Genomic DNA, 21,397 nt, shown 5'->3' on the forward strand with positions numbered 1-21,397 from the left:
GCTGTCCCTCAGTGAGGTGGTGGACTGACACTCAGTGAGGTGGGCTGTCCCTCAGTGAGGCGATGGACTGACCCTCAGTGAGGTGGGCTGTCCCTCAGTGAGGTGGTGGGCTGTCCCTCAGTGAGGTGGGCTGTCCCTCAGTGAGGCGGTGGACTGTCCCTCAGTGGATTGCCCCTCAGTGACATGGACTGACCCTCACAGAAGTGGACTGACACGTGGCTTCCAGAGTTCCTTCGAGCCCCGCAAAGATGTGAGGTGACACAGGTTCTGAGCCCACAGAGATGTGAGTTGGCACGGGTTCTGAGCCCACTGAGATGTGAGGTGACACGCTGGTGGGCAGAGTTTGCTGTGTTGCACACTGGCTGTCGTGAGTTGGAGGTTACTCAACAGCACAGAACAACACCATTTCTTTAGATTGAGTATGTCACGCCAAGTTTAGCTGGGGATGAAATCCCATCCACTTTTGATTTACTCCACTTGTGCCTTCCTGCTCTCAGTTTTACACCTTAAAGGAAGAATGTCTGGTATCTCAGCAGAGAATGGTCTCCAGCAAAGAAATTGACCCTATTTCTGCTTAAAGTCACCGAAAATGCAATGCTTACCCCGGAATGCTGAGAAGGGGATGTTTTTAAACGCTTAGGGATGGGAATTTTACGAAGGTGAAAGGCTTATCCCAGAAACCCTAAGCACGCACAACACCCCAAGGGCACTTCCAGAGACCTCAGGGCTGAGGCACTGAGACGGAGAGTGTGGATTCTGTTTCTGATTCCTCTCCTGGTCTGTCTAGGACCCACTGCAACCAGATGTGGTCTTACCATTTCTAGCAAAAACTCCCTTGTCAAGGCTACCTGCATCCTCCAATGGGCCATCCTCAGTCCTCTCCCTTCTCCATCACCTGCTCCCACTTCCCTGAACCAACACCTGATTATCTGGGTCTCAGGCTAGGAGAGTCTCCTGCGCCCACCCATTGGTTGTGATGTCTGGAGATGTGCCTGTGGGATCTGAAATCCAAGATTTATTCTGATTTAAACTTATTCACTACAGAGTTGCACCTGGCTGTTTGGGGGTAGGGGGTGTTAAGGCAGTTCTACTAGACCCACACTCAGGAGAAAGTTCCAGACACAGAGTGAACTCTCGCAATGCCTCCCACTTAACCAGCAGCACAGCGTTCAGACAAAAGCACTGTGGCCTGGCATCCAGCTCTGCAGGAGCGGCGAGCAGGGGACCAGGCCGTGGCCGCCGTGCATCATCTCCACATTTGTTTACCGCTGGAAAGGCCAGAGCAATGCATAACAAACTGCTCATCAAGGAGGTCTGGTGTGACATGATGAGATTTAATTGCCACAGTGATTAAAAGCAGCCACCGCCCTTCAGCTCTGTCTAGGCCTGAAGCAAAACAGAGCATTTGCATTAGGAAGCCAGTTATGATTGGGGGGAGATGTCATTTCACCTCAGGGTCAGTAAACTGCCACACTGCCGTCAGCTTTGCCGTCTAAAGTGTGAAGACAGGCACAGTTTGATCGCCCTTCCAGCCCCGCAGTGCACACATGTCCCAAGTTTAGCTATGGAGATTTAGGGGACGTGTGAGAAAAAAATATGTATATGTCTGCCTATTTAGAAAATTCAGGCTATTAGCAAAGGAATATACAGACAGACCTCGTGCTACTGCATTTTGCTACTCTGTGCTTCAAAACTTCTGCATTGTTATTTTGGCCTTGTTTTGGGTTTTTCCTCCCCACAACTGAAGGTTTGTAGCAGCCCCACACTGACTGAGGCTACTGGTGCTCTTTGCCAATAGCTGAGGCTTAATCCACATCTCTGTGTCCCATTTGGGTCATTCTTACAATATCCCAGAGTTTTTCCCAACATGCACACTTGACAGACTACAATACAGTGCAGACAGAACTTTCCTGTGCATCGGGAAATGATGCAGTTCCCTGTGGTCTGTGGCTTTCGCTCCACTGTGGTGGTCCGGAACTCCTGGCAGTGTCTCTGAGATCTGCCTGCATTTCCTCGCGGTAATGAAACGAGCGGCTGCCCATGCATCCCCACCACCACCCACATCCCCACCACCACCCACCGCAGCCGAGAGCCCAAGAGGAGAGCACAGCAAACCAGCCCTGACAGCATCACTCCGCAGGTGGGTGGGCAGGGCCTCCGGTCCCTCCTCACTCTTCCCAGGAGCCTGGACAGCAGGTGACTCACCTTCCTGCCCGTCACACCAGCAAAGCTGGACATGAGCCCAGGCTGGTGGCTTTGTGATGTGTGCACATACATGAAAAACAAATGAAAGTGATCATCTCCACTCTGGGAGAGACTTAGCGGCTGTGTCTTCAGGTTCTTAGCTGGACCCAGGCAGGAAGAGAGAAGCAGGACAGCGTGCGCAGTTAAGCAAGTGTCTGGTCAGTGCAGACCGCAGGGTGAGGGACAGGAAGTGTGGACACAGGGGCGACAAGGCAAAGCATTGCTGCCATGCAGCGTTCTGCGCACACCCAGCATCCAGTACTGACCCTCAGGCTGCCACGGCTGCCCACTGACATGCGCTCATCTTCGTCGGAGGCCTGAGAAGAGAAGGTAAGAACAGCCATGAGCTGACCACTGGCCACAGACACAGGGATGCTGGTGCCAGGGCGCAGCTGGTCGACCCCTCAGTGGGGAGCATCGTAGCCCCCCGGGGCACATGAGGGAAGTACTCCCTGATTACCCAGGGCTGGTTCTAGGTTCTGTTGACATCCGGTCATCTCATCACACCAGCACCATTTACCTCCCTGGTTATTTACCAATCCTGCACCTCTATGAACATTATTATATAAGTTAAGCATTTTCATTCGCCACCAAAACCCAAACCCTGCCAGTGCTGTGACTGCATAATACAGAACTTCTCACCACTCTCCCCTTGTCATCAGTCTAGAAAAGCTACTGCTTCCTGACTCCTGACTGCAACCCAGTGGACCCCGCCGGGGTGCAGAACTGCCGCACAGGGTCCCCAGCTGTCACCTTTACTGTGCAGACTGCCTCCTCGGGCTCCCACGGAGCGGCTGGGGGGCTCGAATGCTGTGCTTTGACCCCCGTGGCCATGGTGCGGAAAGCTGCACCCAGAGGCTTTGCTTAGGTGGTAATGTCACCGTGACGGGGATCTGTGAGAGCTGGAACCCGGCAGAGAAGGGAATCTCTGGTATCTCCCACCAGGAGAAGGTGACGGGAAGGGCTCCAACCCGCCAGAGGCGAACAGCCTGGGAGAGGAGGTGAACTCCAGCTCTCACAGGCTGCAGTAGCCAATTTCTTTGAAAAGTGTCAGAACACACACATTTCAGCCACTACAGGTACAATCAGACCACAGCCACCAGGCAGAGGCAGAGAAGAGGAAGTACTAACCGAGGTGTTTCTCCGGGCTCGGCGGGAGTAGCGTTCACTGTCTTCCTACCAAGGCAACAGAGACAGTGTGTAGGGTTAGAGGATGGAGGGGTGCCCCGAGCGCAGCCCCGGAGGCCCGAGCGGGCAGCTAAGCGCCACACCGAGTCCAACCAGGGTTGAGAGAGGCCCCGGAGGCCCGAGCGGGCAGCCAAGGGCCACACCGAGTCCATGGTGTTTCTTTTACTGTTGTGCAAGGACACAGCTGGGCAGTGAACAGAGAGGACCTCCACAGGCCAACAACTGGCACGTTTTATTCTGTCTTAAAAACAAAGGTCTGTCGGAGGTGTAGAGGAGGGAAGGGAGGCTGAGCTTGGTTTTGCCTCAGAACCTAACCTCACTCTTTAAAATGACATTCCGAGTCCTCCTCTCTTCTCAGCCACTGAAAAGTCAGCGTCATCAATGCCATGACAGAGCCAGTCAGGAGGTCACCCTTATAGTTGATGGATTCTGTCACTTTCCCTCCCGTGCCCCCTGACTGGACATCTCTGAAATTGGGGCCTAACTTATAATCTAATCTTCGTAAAATTCCAATCAGTGGCATTTAGTTTTCTTAAACTCACTGCTGGCCAGTCAGTGTCAACTCAAAGCGGCTATGTGGGACAGAGCTGAGCTGCCCGTCAGGTTTCTAATGCCACAAGCCTTCACACACGCACACGTCTGGTGGAGTGGGTAGTGGGTTTGAACTGCTGACCTTTTGGTCAGCAGGCAAATACTTAACCACTGCACCACTAAGGTTCCCTTTTCTCTCTTGTTGTTGTTGTTGTATTCTGTCAAGGTGGAATTGATCCATAGCTGACCCTCTGGTGGGTTTGCAGGGGCGGTTAATGGCACGGGAGGAGACTGCCCATCCTTCTCCCATGAAGCACCAGGTAGATTCAAACTGCGCGCCTTGGGGACTACAGCGTAGCTTCTTAACCACTAGGCCACCAGAGCTCCCTCTTAATGAGCTTTTACCACTTTTCTCTCTCAGTGGATATAAAACAATGATGCACCATTTAACTGCATGTTAGGATTTGATGAAATGTAACTCCCTGGGCTTTATACGCCTACAATGGTGGCTTACAAACAGTGAAGATTGAATGGAATCTTTTTTTTTCAAGCTAGGAAGCTTATGCTCTTATTTCTAGAACTATTAGATATTACACACAGATGTCTAAGACTTCAGGAAATAATCGTACATTCCCTTTAAATTAAGCTGTGCGTGTTTACTGCTACTGGATGCCCCAGAGTGGAATCTGACCACGGAATCCTGTGTGTGACAGGGGACAGCTGCCCCAGGAGGGGGTTTCTCGGGCTGCCATCTTTATGGGGCACAATGCCAGATCTTCCCCTACAACTCAACAGTAATGTTTTCTTATCATGAGAGGTGGTTCACCTCAAAGATGGACAGGTGGGCTATTCCAGCGGACAGCCTGTGGAGGGACAGGTATTTCCCCTGTAAAGACAGGCTTCAGGGACATAGTGGACGGGATGAGGAAGACAGGGTGCAGCAAGGCTGGAAGGTGGGGGCAGGAAATAGAACATAAAGTCACCTCTGGCTTCTGACTAGAACTTGGTGAGAGATGTGACTGCATCTCTGTATGTAAAGTTCCTTCACCGGGGGGCATGAATTCAACTTAAGTGTAAGTGGTAGAAGAGTCTTCAGCCTGCGGAAACCGCGGTGGCCATGGTAGCCAGGGGTCAGCTGTGGCTCATAGCGCCCCCTAAGTCACGCCGCAGAACTGCTGCACTAGGCTTTCCTCAGGGAAGGAGATTCCCAGGCCTTTGTTCTGTGGGGCCGCTGGATAGGTTCAAACTGCCCACCTTCCGGCTGGCCCAGGGCTGCCTCCAGGCTCCACACAGGACGGGAAACAAGCAGCATGCAGGAGTCCCCGGCAGGAGACCCCTCCGTATTAAATGATTGGACAAGAGACAAGGATTTGTATAATTAAAGGGAATGAGAATGAAATTATAAACCATTTAAATGTCTCAAATATTATTCAAGGCCTACCATCCACTGCTCGATGTCGCCCCATTTTGTATCCAGCCCATAATATTTCTAAAGACAGAAGGGAGAGAAGATTAGTCAAGAAAAGAAATGGTAACCACGTAAGAAACTGTTCTGACATGCACTCCCAGATTGTGCCTGAGCCCCTCAGCGCGGGGACAAGCCAAGACAAAGCAGTGTTAACGTGTTCAAGGCTCCGTAGAGGAAGGAAGCAGTCCTGGGGGCTTGGGAGCCTGCACGGAAAGAAATCCTTCCCTTCTCCCGGTTCCCTGCAAACCTAACACAGCAGGAGAAAAAGCATCCCTGGGATGGCAGGAGGAAGCGGCACCAGGAGTCTACACTCGCCCTCTGTGAAGCATCTCACATTCTCAAAACACACGAGAGCAATAACAAGCTGCTTGTGAAAAGCAAAGCCGAAAGCCATTCCCAAGTTGCTAAAAATGCGTTGAAAACCCTAGATTAAAGCAGGAGAGTGTGTTCAATGGTCTCGAGGCTACATGATTGTAACTTCCGCTGAGATCTCTATGGCACCTGGTGCACGAGAAGGTACCAGGAGTCTCTTTAGATGCTGATGGAAAAATGACCCGGAAGCCTACAGAAGATGACCCAGTGTGGAGGAGCGAGTTTGCAGAGCTGCAGGCTAAGTGCAGAGCTGACTTGACGGGATAACTCTGTGGTTTTTCCTTGCTACTCTACACTAGGATGGTTCATGTGACAAATTAAGGAGACTTAGAATGTTACTATATAAGGTAATTTTTAAATTAGTTGAGAACCTAGTTATAAAATCAAATAACATGGTTCTGTTTTTTTCCTTATTTCCCCCTCAATTTTCAGTAAGGAAAACAAGGATGTAGTTCTATAAACTGGTTCTTCCAAATTCAGTCACGGTGGAGGAAGTGAAAGTGGAATGGACCTGAATTTATAAAACGTGGTCAGGCAGAACGTTAACTGGAATAGGAGAAATTAAAAGGAGGCGTCCTGCTAGAAACGTCATCCAGAAAACAAGGGCAGTACACACACTGTGTAACAACCAGATCTCTTCACCAGATTGGAAGGAATGGTACCCATGTCAAGAGGGTCTTTCTCCATGGTCCTGGCGATAACCCAGTCTCCCACATCTGGTTCTTGAGAAGATTCACCACACCGCTTCCAGGTCTCTCAAGTCAGGTATTTGACCAGCAAGTCCTCCCAAACTGGTTATCATTCTTTTCATTCAGATTTTAGAATGTCCATCTGTTCCAGTTTCACTGCACTAGTCATGGCTGAATTCGTCTGAGGGTCTGCAAGGAAAAACTGGGCAGACCTCCCTCTCCACCTTGTGCACCAGACACAGGTATATACCACTAAAATCTGGTACTCAGAAGAGCAAACACGGAATGCTAGAAGTATCTAACTTTTGAAATTGTATGCCAATAGCCCAAATGCACTGTGTCTGGTTACATTTGTCCTGTTTCTTTCTTTTCAAGGATGGCCACATTCAAAACATACTGCCTTAATAAGGTCTCACACCTGTCTTTTGAGAAAGGTGATTAAGTAAAATGCTGGGAGATAGAAAGAAATAGGAAGGGCAGTTTAACCAAGCTTTCAAAATTCAACTACGGCCGACTCTAATAGAAAACGTATGAGTCTCATCTTTTCCTGGAAATTGTTTTCCTTAAAGCAAACACTGCTCAAATGAATTTTCCAGCTTCCACCTCCGCAGAAGGTGAAAGGTTAAAGCTGTCCTGCATTCAATTCATATGAGCCCTGCCCTCAAGGTCACATTTGAGTTTTTCCACCTGTAAAATATGATGTCCCTAACTCCTCCTCAAAGTTGAGGACTCAGTGGCAGGGACTGAAGAAAAAAAAAAATTAAATATAAAAAAAACTCAACCCAAAATAACCAACCTATCCAAAAATGGAATTCATCGGCAAGTTGACTGTGATCAATGACAACACTCACCTGGTCCCTGAGGCTGTAAATATTAACGGATGGGGGCAACACTCTCCATCTTTTTTTGGAGGAGCCCCTGATGGGTTTGAACTCCTGACCATTTGAGGCCTATATAAATTCCCAGTAAAGAGACTTACATCCCCACAGAAGTCTGTATGATCAGTTACCCTACTTTTATTTTGGGTCACATTTTATATTTGTACCAAATATCACACACTATCTGCTCCTTTCATGATAAACGTAACAGCCACTGTTTCAGACCTTCCTTCCTGTCAGCGTGTGACCTTTCTAACAGGTGGGACTCTAGTTACGTCTCCCTGTCATTTCTGGGGGAGAATGCCTCCAGGTACAGCAAGTGCGGTTAATGCGCAATCCAGCCAGTGTTAAATAGCAGCACCGGCACAGCAAACTCCAGAAAGGTGCAAAGGTCTCCGAGGGGACCCCTGAGGTTAGCAGGTGAGCCATGCAGAGGAGCAAGAGCCAGGCCAGTGTGGAAGGTGCCTGTGAGAAAAAGCTTCCATCCCGCAGAAGAGAAACCACCGGGCACAGCCCAACAGGGCCAGGGGAGTGACGCCTGCCCGTGTTTCCTCCTCCAAGGTGCACAGGAACACCTGTCCTCACCTGGATGCACCTTCTTCACAAAAAGGTGCACTTGCCTTGCCCCAGAGGGCTCGCAGCTTCCCCTGCTTGATTCTGTGTGCAAGCCAACATTCTGACAAAGCTCTAAGAATGTGTCACTGGTGAGTTCACACAGAGAAATAATCCAGGTGGAAATTTCCAGAGTGTTCCTTCTATGGCCATTAGGCCACTGAGCCCCGCTTGGCTGGTTCCAGTCAGGGCGGCCAGCCTCGCTTTCCCAGGGCCGGCTCTTCCGGAACTCTCTTTTCAGAGTGCATTCCAGCACGTGGACGTTAGAAAACCACACAGCACAAGCCGATCCTGGTGCCCTTAGCTGGTTTCTCAGTGCTCGTCAGAGTGTGGCTATGCGGAGGGGGGTGGGAAAACAGCCCCACAGCCTCTGAGTGGATTCTGACCATGGGGACCCTGCAGGGCAGAGAACATTCCAGCAGGGCTGCCCAGGCTGTGATCTCTACGGGAGCAGATTGTCGCATCTGTGTCCCTCGGAGGAGCTGGTGGATTTGAGCCTTTGACCTTTAGGTTATTGGCCAAGCTCTTTACCTGTTCTGCCATCAAGACTCCTACTGAATTGCAAAGAATGACCAAATTCTGAGAAGTGAGTTTTGTCTCAGTATTATTTTCTCCTTGCTCTCAATGAAATAATGTATTGAGTTTTCCCTCTCCTTTCTGTCTTTCAAGGAAATACTTTTTCTAGTGTTTGGGTTGTTTTTTTTTTTAAATGAAAATAGGCAAAAAATTAGCAGGCACACAGAACCGTGTTGCTCTTCATGGATGTGTGAGTCTCTCAAGTGTGCATGTTCAAACACATTCACAGTTCAAGCAGCAACACCCCCTGTGCATCCCAGTGCAAAGCATCACGTCGGAGAGGCGACCGGGCCCTTGGCAAGGAGACAGTGCATGCAAATCAGCGCATAAACAAGGAGCAGCCTACCTTTTGAACCTGATAGATCTATAAAGAAAAGCAAAAGAAAAAGAGAGGAAGAATTATAAAATCCAATTAAAGAAACACCAGAAAGGCAGGTCCTGGAAGTACCTGGAAATGTAGATAGAAGGGTCAAATGGAGAGAGAGAGCAGAGTATACTTTATAAAGATGAACCAGAAAGTCCTTCAGAACTCTGCGGAGAGACTTACTAAGTCATCACTCTGTCCTGTTTCGGATAACCTGGGGAAGCACGAGTGGAGCTACCGGAAGCTCTTCTCACGCTAACGCTGAAATGTCCACATCCTTCTAGCATCAGCCGTGATCAAAACTGGTTCTCAACCAGTCACGCACCTCGGTGTCCATATTATCAACCGTAACACACACGCTGTCTGATCGTGCATTCATTCCACACTGTCTTCCACTTTGCCCACCTTACAGAGTGTTCACTACTCCGTAATGAACTTGCTCCTCCTCCCCCTGGACTTTGCCTCCCTGGTGACCACATTGCAATGACACTCTGTGTATAAAGACCTTTCTCTAGCTTTTTATAACCGTGATCTTATACAGTGTCTGTCCTTCTGTGTTCTTCATCTTTACTTCCAAAGTTTCCTTTCATCCTGATAAATAGAGGTCAAAGACCACAGACACTTGCCTGCAAGTAAACCGTGTGATTCCTGCCCACGGGAGGAAGGGGCTGCCGTGCTCTGATTTACAGACACACAGACACCAGGCCAATTCCAGCCACAGGGGGCCACCAGAGTACTGACTGAAATAGAGAAAAAGCCAAAGACATGGCGCGCACTACGCCAACACACTGTGTGCTTCAGTGGGTTTCACCACAGTCAGGTAAGAGTGAAACACGCACTCAGCAGTCCATGTCAAGTATCAGGCCTAACACATCCACCATAGTATCCACACACCTTCCCTAACACGTCCACTAGAACACCCACTCACGCTCTCCCTAACATGTCCACTATAACAGCCACACAAACCCTCCCTAACACATCCACTAAGATACCCACACACCCTAACACTCCCACTGTAACCCCGACACACACTTTTCCTAACACGCCCACTATAAAAGGATTCAGATTGCTTTTGAGCAGCCCGTAACGTCGGCTAGTGTGATCTTCAGATGATTTCTTATCGTGCTGTGGGCTGTTCTGAGTTGGCCTGGGGGGTCTAGTGGCCAGGTCATTGCTGTGTCCATCTCTAGACTCTGCTGGCCTCCGTAACACACCTGACATAACGTACCTTCTTAGTTTTTTTTTTTCTTTTTATTGCTATTTGGGTTTTCCATTAAAAAAATTCGTTGACATAGATTCATGGTCCTGACAGCTATTCCTACCCTGAAAAGGCACTTTACCCACTTCCTCCCTGTGCTTCTCCTTTCCATCCATCCATCCTTCCTTCCTTCCTAGACCTCCCCACTGTCTGGGCATTATCTCTGAAAATACTGCACTTTTGAAAAGGAGACACAATCTGATGACAAATGCTCTGGATTCCTTCCTCGGCCCTCCCCTTAGGCTTTCCTTGGGGGCGCCTGGTCTCCCCGTGGATGCACTAACAGTCCTCCTTGGCGGCTCGCAAACCCTGGTGCCAGCTTCTTGTCTGCTGGGCGCCAGGGGACCCTGGCTGCATGGCTTCCTCAGTGCACACAGGTATGTACTTGAGGTCATGGAGAGAGGTGGGTCCCCAACAGATGGAAGCACAAATCACAGCTCTCGAGCTTTATACCAAACTACCGCCGCAGCCGGCCGCCCTAGATCGGCTGGAGTGGACCCACCTCTTCTCAGTCAGGTGAAATGCCAGCCCCTCAGGATCGGTCAGCTTCAGGCTGCTGAGCCCGTCTGACAGCAGCCAGACTCCGACGGACGACGGGCATGCGGGGTGCTCCTGTGCGCGCTCCCCAGTCTGCAAAGCACACCCTAAAACGACACCCTTGGTCTCTTCTTGCTATGTGAAGACACATGTACACAGTACACACATGTACATCTCCTCCGTGAAAACATGTTCCCGAAGCAACGCTCGTTTGTCTCAGTCTAGGAACATGCACACACATAGACGGCACACTTGTGCTTGCCGGAGCCACCAACCTGTCTCACTATGTGAACATGCAAACACATGTACATATAGACACACATGTGCACACACATGTACATTCCCAAATTAGCAAAACGTATCCCTGAAACTGTGACCTTGGATTACTAGCTTATCTCACTCGTCCACTTGAAAACGCGCGCATGCGCACACACAAACGTGCACGTACAGACACGCGTACACAAGGACACAGACTCTCCCCGAGCTGCAGCCCGGGTCCCTGAGACCACACCCTCCAACCACTATCGCCACTCATTCTTCTCTCTACACAAGTGCACACACGTGTGCACACAACTGTACACGCCCCTGTACAATTCCGTGAGCAAAACTGTCTCTTTTGACCCTGAGTACAGCCGAGCCTCAGCATCTGTGGAATCAAGTGCCGAGGGAATGTGCTTGGGGCAGGACAGTAATCAGATGATCAGAGCGATCCTTGGAGGACTGCGGGGTACACACAGCACCACCATGGACGTTTGCATTGGTTCGGTATCGTGCCTAGTCCAGAGAGAATTCAAAATGTGTGGGTTATAGGCAAAATTGAGCCATTTTACACAAGGTCTCGAGCATCCAGGGTTGTGGCAAAAGTGGAGGTCCCCCAAGGATATGGAGGGACAGCTGTCCGGTGGTTGTCAGGTCCCCCCGAGTGAGCTAGCGTTCCGTCAAACTCTCCCATGACATTCCAGGCTGCGACTTTTCACGAGCAGATTGCCAGGTCTTTATTTCTGAGGCGCCACTGGGTGGACCTGAACCATTAACCTTTTTGGCTATGGACATGCCTGTGTCACCAGGACTAATATCACAATGCGAAGGAGGGGATTTGCTTTTACAGTCTTGCTGGGCTCTGGGGCCACCTCAACACGAGTCTCTGGCCCGCCGGCACTCTGTGAAGGCTGCCAGCTCACTCAGATCCCTGGCTGATGCTCTGGCCCCAGGCTCGGCTTTCCGCCCCACTTCTGTGTAGCTGAGCGTCAGGCCGAGGCACGCCTTATCCATCTGATTGAGATTGAATCTCAGCACCAGAACTTCCTTAGCTGCAGGGGACACGGAAGACCTGTTTTCCTCACCTGTAAACAAGGCATGGTCCCTGCTATGGACTGTATGAAGGTGCCTGGCTGTATAGAGCGGGGTTCCCTATGTCTGCTGTCTTCTGATGTTAAGTACCGTCAAGTATGGCTCATAGCAACCCTATGAACCTGTCCTATCCTGTGCCATCTTTATCTCTGATACATTTAAGCTCAATGCCACAGTCACTATATCAAATCTCACTGAGGGTCTTCTCCTTTGGTGACCCTCAATTTTTCCAAAGAACAGCCTTCTAACAACACATCCAAAGTATGTGAGATGAAGTTTGGCCATCCTCACCTTTAAGGAGCACGCTGGGTACAACTTCTCCAAGAAATATCTGTTTGTTCTTTGGGTAGGTCATGGGATATTTGGCACTCTTCTCCAACGTGACAACTCAAATGCATTAATTTTTCTCCTGTCACCTTATTCATTGTCCAGTTAGTTCTCAGGTGCATAGCAGGTGACTGGAAAGACTATGGCTTAAATTAGACGACACACCTTAGTCTTTAAATCGACATCATTGCTCTTCAGGACCTTGGAAAGAGCCCTGACAACAGATTTCCCCAAAGCGGAGACCCTTATATTTACATCTTTCGCATTCTTATCTAAGTGGTGGGTGTAAACTTCAAATAGCAATGCTCTTCTCCGTCAGTTAGGACAGCAAAAGTGCTGTTTTTATAAACAAGTGTAACTGTTGGACCTACCACATGGGGACACTGGAGCCGTCAGCTGTCCCTCCCAGCCCCCAGGTCTGCTGAGACGAGCTTACACTGGGCAGATGTGTATGTCACTTGTGTCTGGTGGCAAAGGAACAGGCTTTCCTGGGTTAGAACTATTTACATGTGGATCATGGACAACTGAAATTGATTCCACTCAAGTAAGGCTGTTTCTGGGGACCAGTCATCAGTTCCACTGTGACTCCCAGTGAGTCCCGCTCATTGAGTGTCTTCTTCTCTCTTGCTGACCCTCCATCTTCCCCACACAATGTCTTTTTCCAAAAACTGGCCCCTCTTGACAATATGCCCACGTCTGTGAGATGACATGTTACCACCCTTGCCTCTAAGAAGCACCCTGGTGACAGTTCCTCCAAGACAGGCCTGGTCTGCCACCAACATCACAATTCTGAAGCATCAGTTTTTCTACGTGTTCATTCTTCCCTATTCATTGTCCAACTTTTCAGATGCACAGGAAAAACCGAAAGTACCATGTATTAGATCACGTGTGCCTCAGTCTTTACACTGACATTGCTTTCTAGCATTTTGGAGGCGTCCTTGACAGTAGATTTTCCAATACTACACTTCTTTTGATTTTGTGACTGTTGCTACCGTGTGTGTTGATTCTAGATGTTAGTAAAATGAAATCCTTGATGATTTCAATCTTTTTTCTATCAGGATGTTGCCTATATATATGACACATGAATTTATTTTTGCCTTGGTTTTGTTGGAAACTTACATGTGTATTATTGGTAAAAGAAAGTTTCTCTTAAATGTGAGATAAGTAATAAAATAGTTACTTTATTATTTTTAACAAGAAAATAATAATTTTATATCACAAATTAATTTTATAAGAAATATTAAATTTATGTAAAATTTAAGCTATAGTTAGTAGATAAAATATAATTATGATCTTATTAAAAGATAGAAAATACTTTTTATTACTTATAAAGAAATAACTGATTTTATCAAGTTATTTTTGCAATTTTATTATTAAAAAGAATAGTTGTAGTACTAATAAAGATATAATTTTATAAAAATGATGCTATAATTACTTTATTTCAATAATAAACATTGTTATTTTAGTCATTAAGATAAAAGTAGTTATTATGCTAATTATGTAGTATCTTAACTGTCTTTCTAAATGAGAAGCAGGCTTAGCCCGCTGCTGGACCCTCCTCACAGGGTGAACTGGCCAGCTTGGCCCTAAGGGTCACCCGCCCCAGGATGAGCGAATGGGTTGGGTGTTTCAGGGAAATGCAATCAGCTGTGGCAGAACCTGGCAGACGGCAACACATTCTGGGCAAGGCTTTGTCCAATTCTTTCGCGGCCTTAATGAAAGTGTGGGGCCCTGTGGCAGGCTTTGGGGAACGGATGAGACTTCTGAGAGGGTGAGGGGCCGTGCAGTAGTCACGGGGTTGCAGGGGGCTCCTGTCCCTGGAGAAAGCAGTGACTCCAGGCTGCAAACCAAGATGCCACCGCTGCTGGCCTTGGCGTCATCAAGGCCTTGGCACTGGGCCGGACAGTCGGGGACAGCAGGGCCCAGTGGTGAGTGGACTTGAGGCGGCAGGGATCCGTCCGTCTGGGGAAGTCCATGGCCAGCGCAAACCAAGGCAATGGGCACTCGTCTCCCTAAAACTTTATCGAATAATTCAGCATCAGAGAAGTCCTATCCCAGGAGGGGCCTCCACTCAGACAGGCCTACGGGAAACAAGACTGACTCCTCTGCTCTCTGTCCAGACACTTCTCTGTGGGAGCTGCTGGCAATGCACCCTGCCTGACTGTCCAGAGCCTCACGTGGGCAGGGTTGTACGCTGGACTCTGCTCAGATCCAGACACACCAGAGCCCAAGCTCCGCCTCACCTGGGGAGGCAGCAGGAAGCGGGACATCGTGCTCACATCAGGCCCGATGAAGCTTCAGCTCACTCAGTCTAGACAATTCGGGAATGGTCCTATTATGAAAATTCAGGAGTATTTAAAAGCAACTCGACTCTAAGCCAAAAAGCAAACCTTCTGCCATTGAATTTCCTGGAGCTCACAGCGACCCTGCAGGACAGACAGTGCCTCCTCACAGAGCACCCAGGGCCGAGCTCTGTCCGGAGGACAACTGCCTGGCCTCTATCGGATGGCTGCTGCTTGTCTGTAGAGTGGACACTGACTCCTGGTGGCCTGTGCACAGCGGGTCAGACTGCCCATCCTGGGCTGCCTCAGCACCCCTCTTCACCAAGCTGTGTGAGTCACGGCCAGTGCTTCTTGTTGGTTGAGAGCCTTCCTCTCCTCGCTGACTTCCTGCTTCCCTTCTCCAAGGACAACATGCCCACAGGGTGACACAACATTCCACCATCCTTGCCTCTAAGAAACGGCTCGTTCAAACTTCCCTTTTGTTGATTACCAGCCCAGTTCCCTTCGCCACTGCTCCAGCAGAGGCCCTGCGGCACACACGTCAGACCCACTGGCTTGGGGTCGGTTCTGACTCATAGCTGACCCTCGGCCGGGCTTTCGCAGCTGTGAATCTTTACGGCAGAGCGCTGGCCGTCCTTCCCCAGGAGGAAGCTGGTGGATCTGAATGAGTGTGACTTCGGGAAAAGAGCTCGCGTCCTCCTCTGAGGATGAAAGCCCAACACCTGAGACACTGCTGAGACTGGAGGCAGCGATCATAAAGCCAGGACCCACATCCACCTGCATTCCCAGGCCCAGTGACCAGGACACGGGGTCTGCATGGACAGGGGAGCACCTAGAAGCTGCTCTCACAGCTGTGGGTCTGTGGACCTCTCCCCAGCACACCAGGGTCCCTCCTGGGCTGGCCTAACTGCCACTGTCCCCCCGTCCACAGGCTGTGGAACCACATTCTTCGTTCACCTCTGGGGCCCTAGTTTCCAGTAACAATCAGCTCATTCTTCCGACTGCTGGGACCTGTCTCAAGATTGTCCACACTCCTGTTCACACATTTCCAATCATTCCCCAAGGTCCTACCCCACTGTCAAGACAGAAAACAGAACGTGACCCCTTTGGTCCTACAGGGGACAAGACAGGACCTGCCAAGGTTTTAAGAGAAATACAGAAATTTCACAAGCTGTCAACACTCGCTACACTTTGGATTTCTGTAAAAAAAAGACGTCCTTTTTGGAGGGGCAGTGAAAGAAGACCACCCTCACTGAGATGGACACACAGACGGATTAAACACCCCAGCACTCATTACGACAGCCAGTATGGCCCTGCTGTAGCATGCTTTATGGCATGGGTTGTTAATGGAAAGGTCAGTGATTCACATCCACCAGCTGCCCCGTGGGGGTAAGAAGAGACCGTCTTTTCCTGTAGTGACCTGCCGCTCTTGGAACCTAGACGAAGTGGCCCCGGGTCAGAATCAACTCAGCTTCGCGGCTTGAGCTGATTTGTTCTGTCATGCAGGGGGTCACTGAGGGTCAGAGCCGACTTAACAACACCTGACAAGGCAACGGGTCACGGAGAATCCGCGGAAAGGTAGCTGCCAACCTCACCCGCCCAGGAGCTGCAGAGCTGAGCAGAATGTGACCTGGCCCACGGGAGAGCCTTGGCCAAGACGGATCTGTCCGATAACTGTCTCAAGGTCACGGCCGGGTTTCCCTGCAGCTGGCACACCTGACCTCTAGCTCCTGTTCACATCTGACTCCAGACACCTTGCCACCACCTGCTACTCCCTCCTGTGAGAGGGCCACACGTCGCTTCAGGTGCCAGGACGCCTCATCAAAGCTTCCCAAGCTCAAAGGTGTGCGTCCACACAAAGCGGCCTTGTCTGAGAGCCTGCTCTTTCCTTAAAACAAGAAGGGAGGGCTCCGGCCACGCAGCCACGCCTCCTGGGAGTGCCCAGCAGGGACAGGAGGGACGCGGGAGGTCAGCGGGCTGTTGCAGGCCCAGCACCTGGGGTGGGATGCAGGCAGCTCCCAGGGCTGACCTTGGAATCCCAGGTGCCGGTGCACTCATCCCAGATTCCAGCCGGGGCCACGTGTGCCTGTCCTCGCCATCTCCACCATGTGGGGTGCACATGGCCCTCAGGGAAAGCCCACGCCGAGGGCGGGTCACCTACCTCCTTCTGCTGCCGCTCCAGCTCCTTCATGCGGATCTCCCGGGCCTCTGCGCGGGCAGCACGCTTCGCAGCAAGCCTGGCCTCAGCCTGTAGGAGACAGAGGGGACACGGAGGAGACATGGTGAGTGCGCCCACACAGGTGTGCAGTCACAGGCTGGCAGAGTTTCCACAGGGCACCACGGTGACAGCAGCCACCACCAAGCCAACCTCCAACCTAGGCAGATTCCGACTCGTGGCCACCATCCCTCGGTCGCCGGGTCTGGGAATCCTTGGAGAGCACGCTGCCCGTATGTCTCCAAAGGAGCAGTTGGTGGATTTGAACAGCCCGCCTTTCAGCCCAATCTGTCACCAGAGTTCCCTGTAGAGTTGTATGTTGCTATATGCTGCTGAGTGGAATCAACTCCGAGGTGGGCCTCCTGCAGGTTTTAGGAGGCTGAAAATCACATGGGAGGAGACGGTCCCTCCTTCTCCTGTGGGGTAGCTGGCAGATTCGAACCGCCTTTGAGTGGGCAGCGCAGCTCCTTACCGTCGGGCCACCAGAGCTTGTTATTGCAGGTGCTGTCTCGACAACTAGGAATCACAGCGACCCTGTGAACCTGAGGCTGGAACCTCGTCTGTTCTGTGTGGCCCTTGCCATCTCCTCAACGCTCAAACCCACTGCTTCACTGTGTCAATCCACCTACTTGAGGGGCTTCCCCTTGTAGCAAGAGCTACTGTAATAACTGTGGATACAATTTCTCCAAGGAGGATGTGGCAGCCTGCTTCTGTGAGCCTCACCGCCTTGGAAACCCTATGAGGCGGGGTTTCCATCCTGCTGCTGTGAATCAGCGTTAACTCCATGGCAACAGGTCAACCAGGCCTTGGTGGGTCCTGATGACACAGTGGTTAGAGCACTCGGCTGCAAACCCAAAGACTGGCAGTTTGAACCCACCAGCCACTCTGCAGGAGATGTGGCAGCCTGCTGTTGTGCGGACTACAGCCCTGGAAATCCTACAGGACAGTTGTACGCTGTCCCTGCAGGGGTCAGAGGTGACTCCATGACAGAAGTCTGTGTTTCTTTGCTTTAATGCCAGTATTCCCACCCGCAGCAGATCGGTGCTGGAGGAAACCCAGCAGGCGCTCTCTAGAAGGGCGGGTGCTGAGACCTGGGCTCACGTGGGGCCCCTCATCCGGTCACACCAATTGCTAGGAAAGGACACGTGTTTGGGGAAGTGGAGGGTCAGCAGAAATGAGGGGGAACCTCCTTGGGGGTGACCACAATCACTGGACGAAAGACTCAAGAACATGAATGGTCACCAAGACAGTGCAGGGCGGACACCTCACGTTCAGTCAGGGCCAACGGATGACAAGGACAACAGTATGACACACACGGGAACATGCCATCCACACAGAGAGGGTGAGTCGCTCGCCCAGTGTCACACAGCTCCTGGGTGCAGCCTGGCACCGTGCCTGGGGCATAGATCACCTGCTGGTCAGAGGCTCCGGGGATGCAGAGAGCAGCGTCAGAGGTGGACATGGCTCAGGGTCACTAGTCCAGCCCTGCCCTTTCCTGGAAGGGAGTGGGGCCTGGAGAGGTCACGGCCCAGGGGACACAGACTCTGACCCTGTGTCCAGCACTGTTGGCCCTTGCCCACCACGCCCTGCTGCCCACAGCCTGCAGTGCTGGGAAGCCAGTGCCCTCAGGAGCAGCACTGTCCCTTCTAGATGCCAGAGTCCTTCCTCAGGTGCAAACACACATGGCCCTTCAAACACTAGGCCCACAGCCACTCGGCATGGTCTAGAAAGTACCACCAGACCCACCTCAGGCGCTGCGCTGGGCAGAGCTGAGCTGGGCCACGGGGCGGCTATGACCTTCATGGGAGCAGACAGCCAGGTCCCTGGTGGTTCTGAACTGCCAGAGTTCCTGTTTGAAGCCAATGCTCAGTCCCCTTCCCCACCAGGGCCTGTGCCCCTCATAAAGGACACCTCCAATGCCGGCCCCACCTAGCCTGACACACAGCCCCACAGTCATGCTTTTCATGGTCCCTGCAAATGTAAGGCTGTCACCCTGGGGGACAACCAGACCCATCTGCTGGATCAGGCAGTACTCACCAGCTGGTGTCCCCCCACTGGGGCCCACCCCTCAGACTGGAGCTGTCCCTCAAACCTGGAGCCAGTGTTCATGTTGGCCGCCCTCCCCTCTGATCCTCTGTTTGGCCCACCATGTCTGCCTCCCCGGAGGGTGGTGGCTGCTGTGTACCGTCCAGCAGGAACTGACCATCCAGAGGGTTTTCACAGACTCTAAATCACATGGGAGGAGACTGCCCATCCTTCTCCACAGAGCAGCTGGTGGATTTGAACTGTGTGCCTTTGGGTCGGCAGCATAACTCCTTACCACTAGGCCACCAGAGCCCTGCAGAGGGTAAGAGCATCCAAAGATTAGGCACAGCATCCGTGCTTTGAGGGACATGAGCTGGGGTCACACAGGGGCAGCATGGATGAGCCAGGTTAAAGAATAAACCCTCGTGGGGGCCCTACGCAGCCCCCCACAGAGGCAGGGAGATGTGAACAAGGGAGTCAGGGTCAGGATTTGGAGAAGGCGCATGTGCAAAGCCACCCCTGTCCCTTACAAAGCACCCTCATCGCTTAGGACTCATACAGGAAAACCAAGTCCTGGTAACGCAGCAGCGGTGACAGGCGTGCTGGCATCTCACGATGGGCTCCAGCAGAGCCAGGGGCCACAGGCAGCACTAGGTGAGCTCAGCCTGCCAGAGCCACAGTGGGAGCTCTCCCCTGCAGAGCCCCCCACAGGCGCGTGTGAGCAAGCCCGTCCACACCCGCAACTACACGATCCAAGCAGTCTCAGCGCGGGCGTCCGCATGGCCAGGCGCTGAGCCTCCACAATGACCAGGGTGATGTCATGAGGGACGGCGGATCTAATCCACTCCCTGGAACAGAGGCTCCCAGTCCAGCTGGGCAAAGTGCCACCAGGGACGGGGGCCTCAGTGGGAAAACGTGGGAGACCCAGGTTCAATTCCTGGCTGGAGCCCCTCTGGATCAGTCACCACTCATCTGTTGGTGGGGGCTTGTGTGCTTTGAGGATATGGACTGGGGGTCAGAGGAGCTCCTAGCCCTAGAGGGACGACGAAGAAAGGCCTGGCAATCCCCTGGAAACTAGCACACGGGAGCTCTTGACTCGGATGAGCCTGACATGAGACCAATCAAGGGGCAGACGGAACTGAGGGGCGTTAAGGCCCGTCAGGCCTGAGGTCACGTGTGTCAGGCTGAGCGGATGGCGGTTCCTAAACAGCCATGAGGGCCGGCAGGGACTGGATGCTTCGTGTAGCTGCGGGTGTGGACGGTCTTGCTCAAACGCGCCTGTGGGCTGCTGTGGGGGGCTCTGCAGGGGAGAGCGCCGAGCTCCCACCGTGGCTGAGCTCATGTGGCACTGCCTCTGCCCGCTGCCTCTGCTTTAGCCGCATCCCAGCGCCCTGGGCCTCAGCCTCGGCTCCTCTCCTATTCACGTATCTGGCACGGAGAGAAGCTTCTATAAGATAGAAAACCAACAGTGTTGATGTCAAAGTCACACAGAACTGTGTCAAGATACTCCAAACGCCAGATCTGACCCTCAGTGCTGAGTGGAGGGGCCACTTACTGGCCCCACGGATTCAGGCCACGCTCACCCTCAGCTTCACGCAAGCCCAGGAGCCAAAGGGGCAGGGAGACCCCCACAACCTCAGCGCTTCCTAAGGACCTGTGTGCCTAGATATGGGGCCCTGGACCCTGCTTCCCTTCCTCTGCCCGGCGCTGGCCTCACTGAGGTGTATATGGAACCTCTAATCATGAGACTGTGCCGTGGACAGTTTACTCAGCTCGGTCCTGTGATGTGGACACAGTGATGTGATACAGCCTTTAAAGCAATGGTCCCATCACAGTCAGTCGGTCATGTGTCAGGGGACCAGGGTGATGCAACCCCAATATCCCCATTGCAGCCCCGATCCGAGGTAAGAGGCGTCTCCCTGGTGGTGTCTGTGTTCCCTTTTCTCTTACATGAGATAAGATAAGAGAGCATTGTGGGGACATCCGGGTCACTGAGGAGAGCCAGGCGTGGAGCACACCCTCGGGGACCAGGGTCCCCGCACAGTCAGCCTCCCCGATCCAGGAAGGGCTGATGCCAGGACACACAGACATTTCCAAGGAACGCTGGGCCAACAACCACCGAAAGGGACAAGGACCTTCCCCAGCCAGTGAGAGAGGGCCTTCTCCTGGAGCTGGGCCCCTGACTTCAGACTTCTAGCTTCCTAAATGGTGAGAGAGTGAGGTTCTGTCTGTTAAAGCCACCTCCTGGACTCCCCTGCAGTATTTCTGTCACAGCAGCCCTAAAAGACAAGATGTGCGGTAGGCTCACTCTTCAGGTGAGTGGTCGTGGGGAGGGTGGGCCCGTGCGGAAGTCGGCTGGTAAGGGCTGAAGCTGGCGGACGGAAACTCGGGTTCTCAGACAGTGGCCCTTGGCATTATCATCACCGGCACTTGTGAGAAATGTGGTGTCAGCCACACCCCAGCTGCCCCAGTGAGAACCTC

General features: G+C 52.0%; 1 protein-coding gene across 1 annotated transcript in view; it reads right to left on the reverse strand.

Annotated features, from left to right (window-relative positions):
- Positions 1-21,397, reverse strand: part of LRRFIP1 (leucine rich repeat (in FLII) interacting protein 1) — a 159,300-nt gene that overhangs the window by 52,711 nt on the left and 85,192 nt on the right. Inside the window, exons 2-6 of the mRNA XM_006893515.1 lie at positions 16,838-16,924; positions 8,905-8,922; positions 5,405-5,452; positions 3,376-3,420; positions 2,511-2,561 (exon numbers count right to left, since the gene is read on the reverse strand). Of these exons, the coding sequence (XP_006893577.1) occupies positions 2,511-2,561; positions 3,376-3,420; positions 5,405-5,452; positions 8,905-8,922; positions 16,838-16,924 (249 nt within the window). The remainder of the gene's footprint in view (positions 1-2,510; positions 2,562-3,375; positions 3,421-5,404; positions 5,453-8,904; positions 8,923-16,837; positions 16,925-21,397) is intronic.

Source organism: Elephantulus edwardii, unplaced genomic scaffold (assembly GCF_000299155.1).
Source record: "Elephantulus edwardii isolate Elephantulus edwardi_28Jun2011 unplaced genomic scaffold, EleEdw1.0 scaffold00127, whole genome shotgun sequence".
NCBI classification, from domain to species: Eukaryota; Metazoa; Chordata; class Mammalia; order Macroscelidea; family Macroscelididae; genus Elephantulus; species Elephantulus edwardii.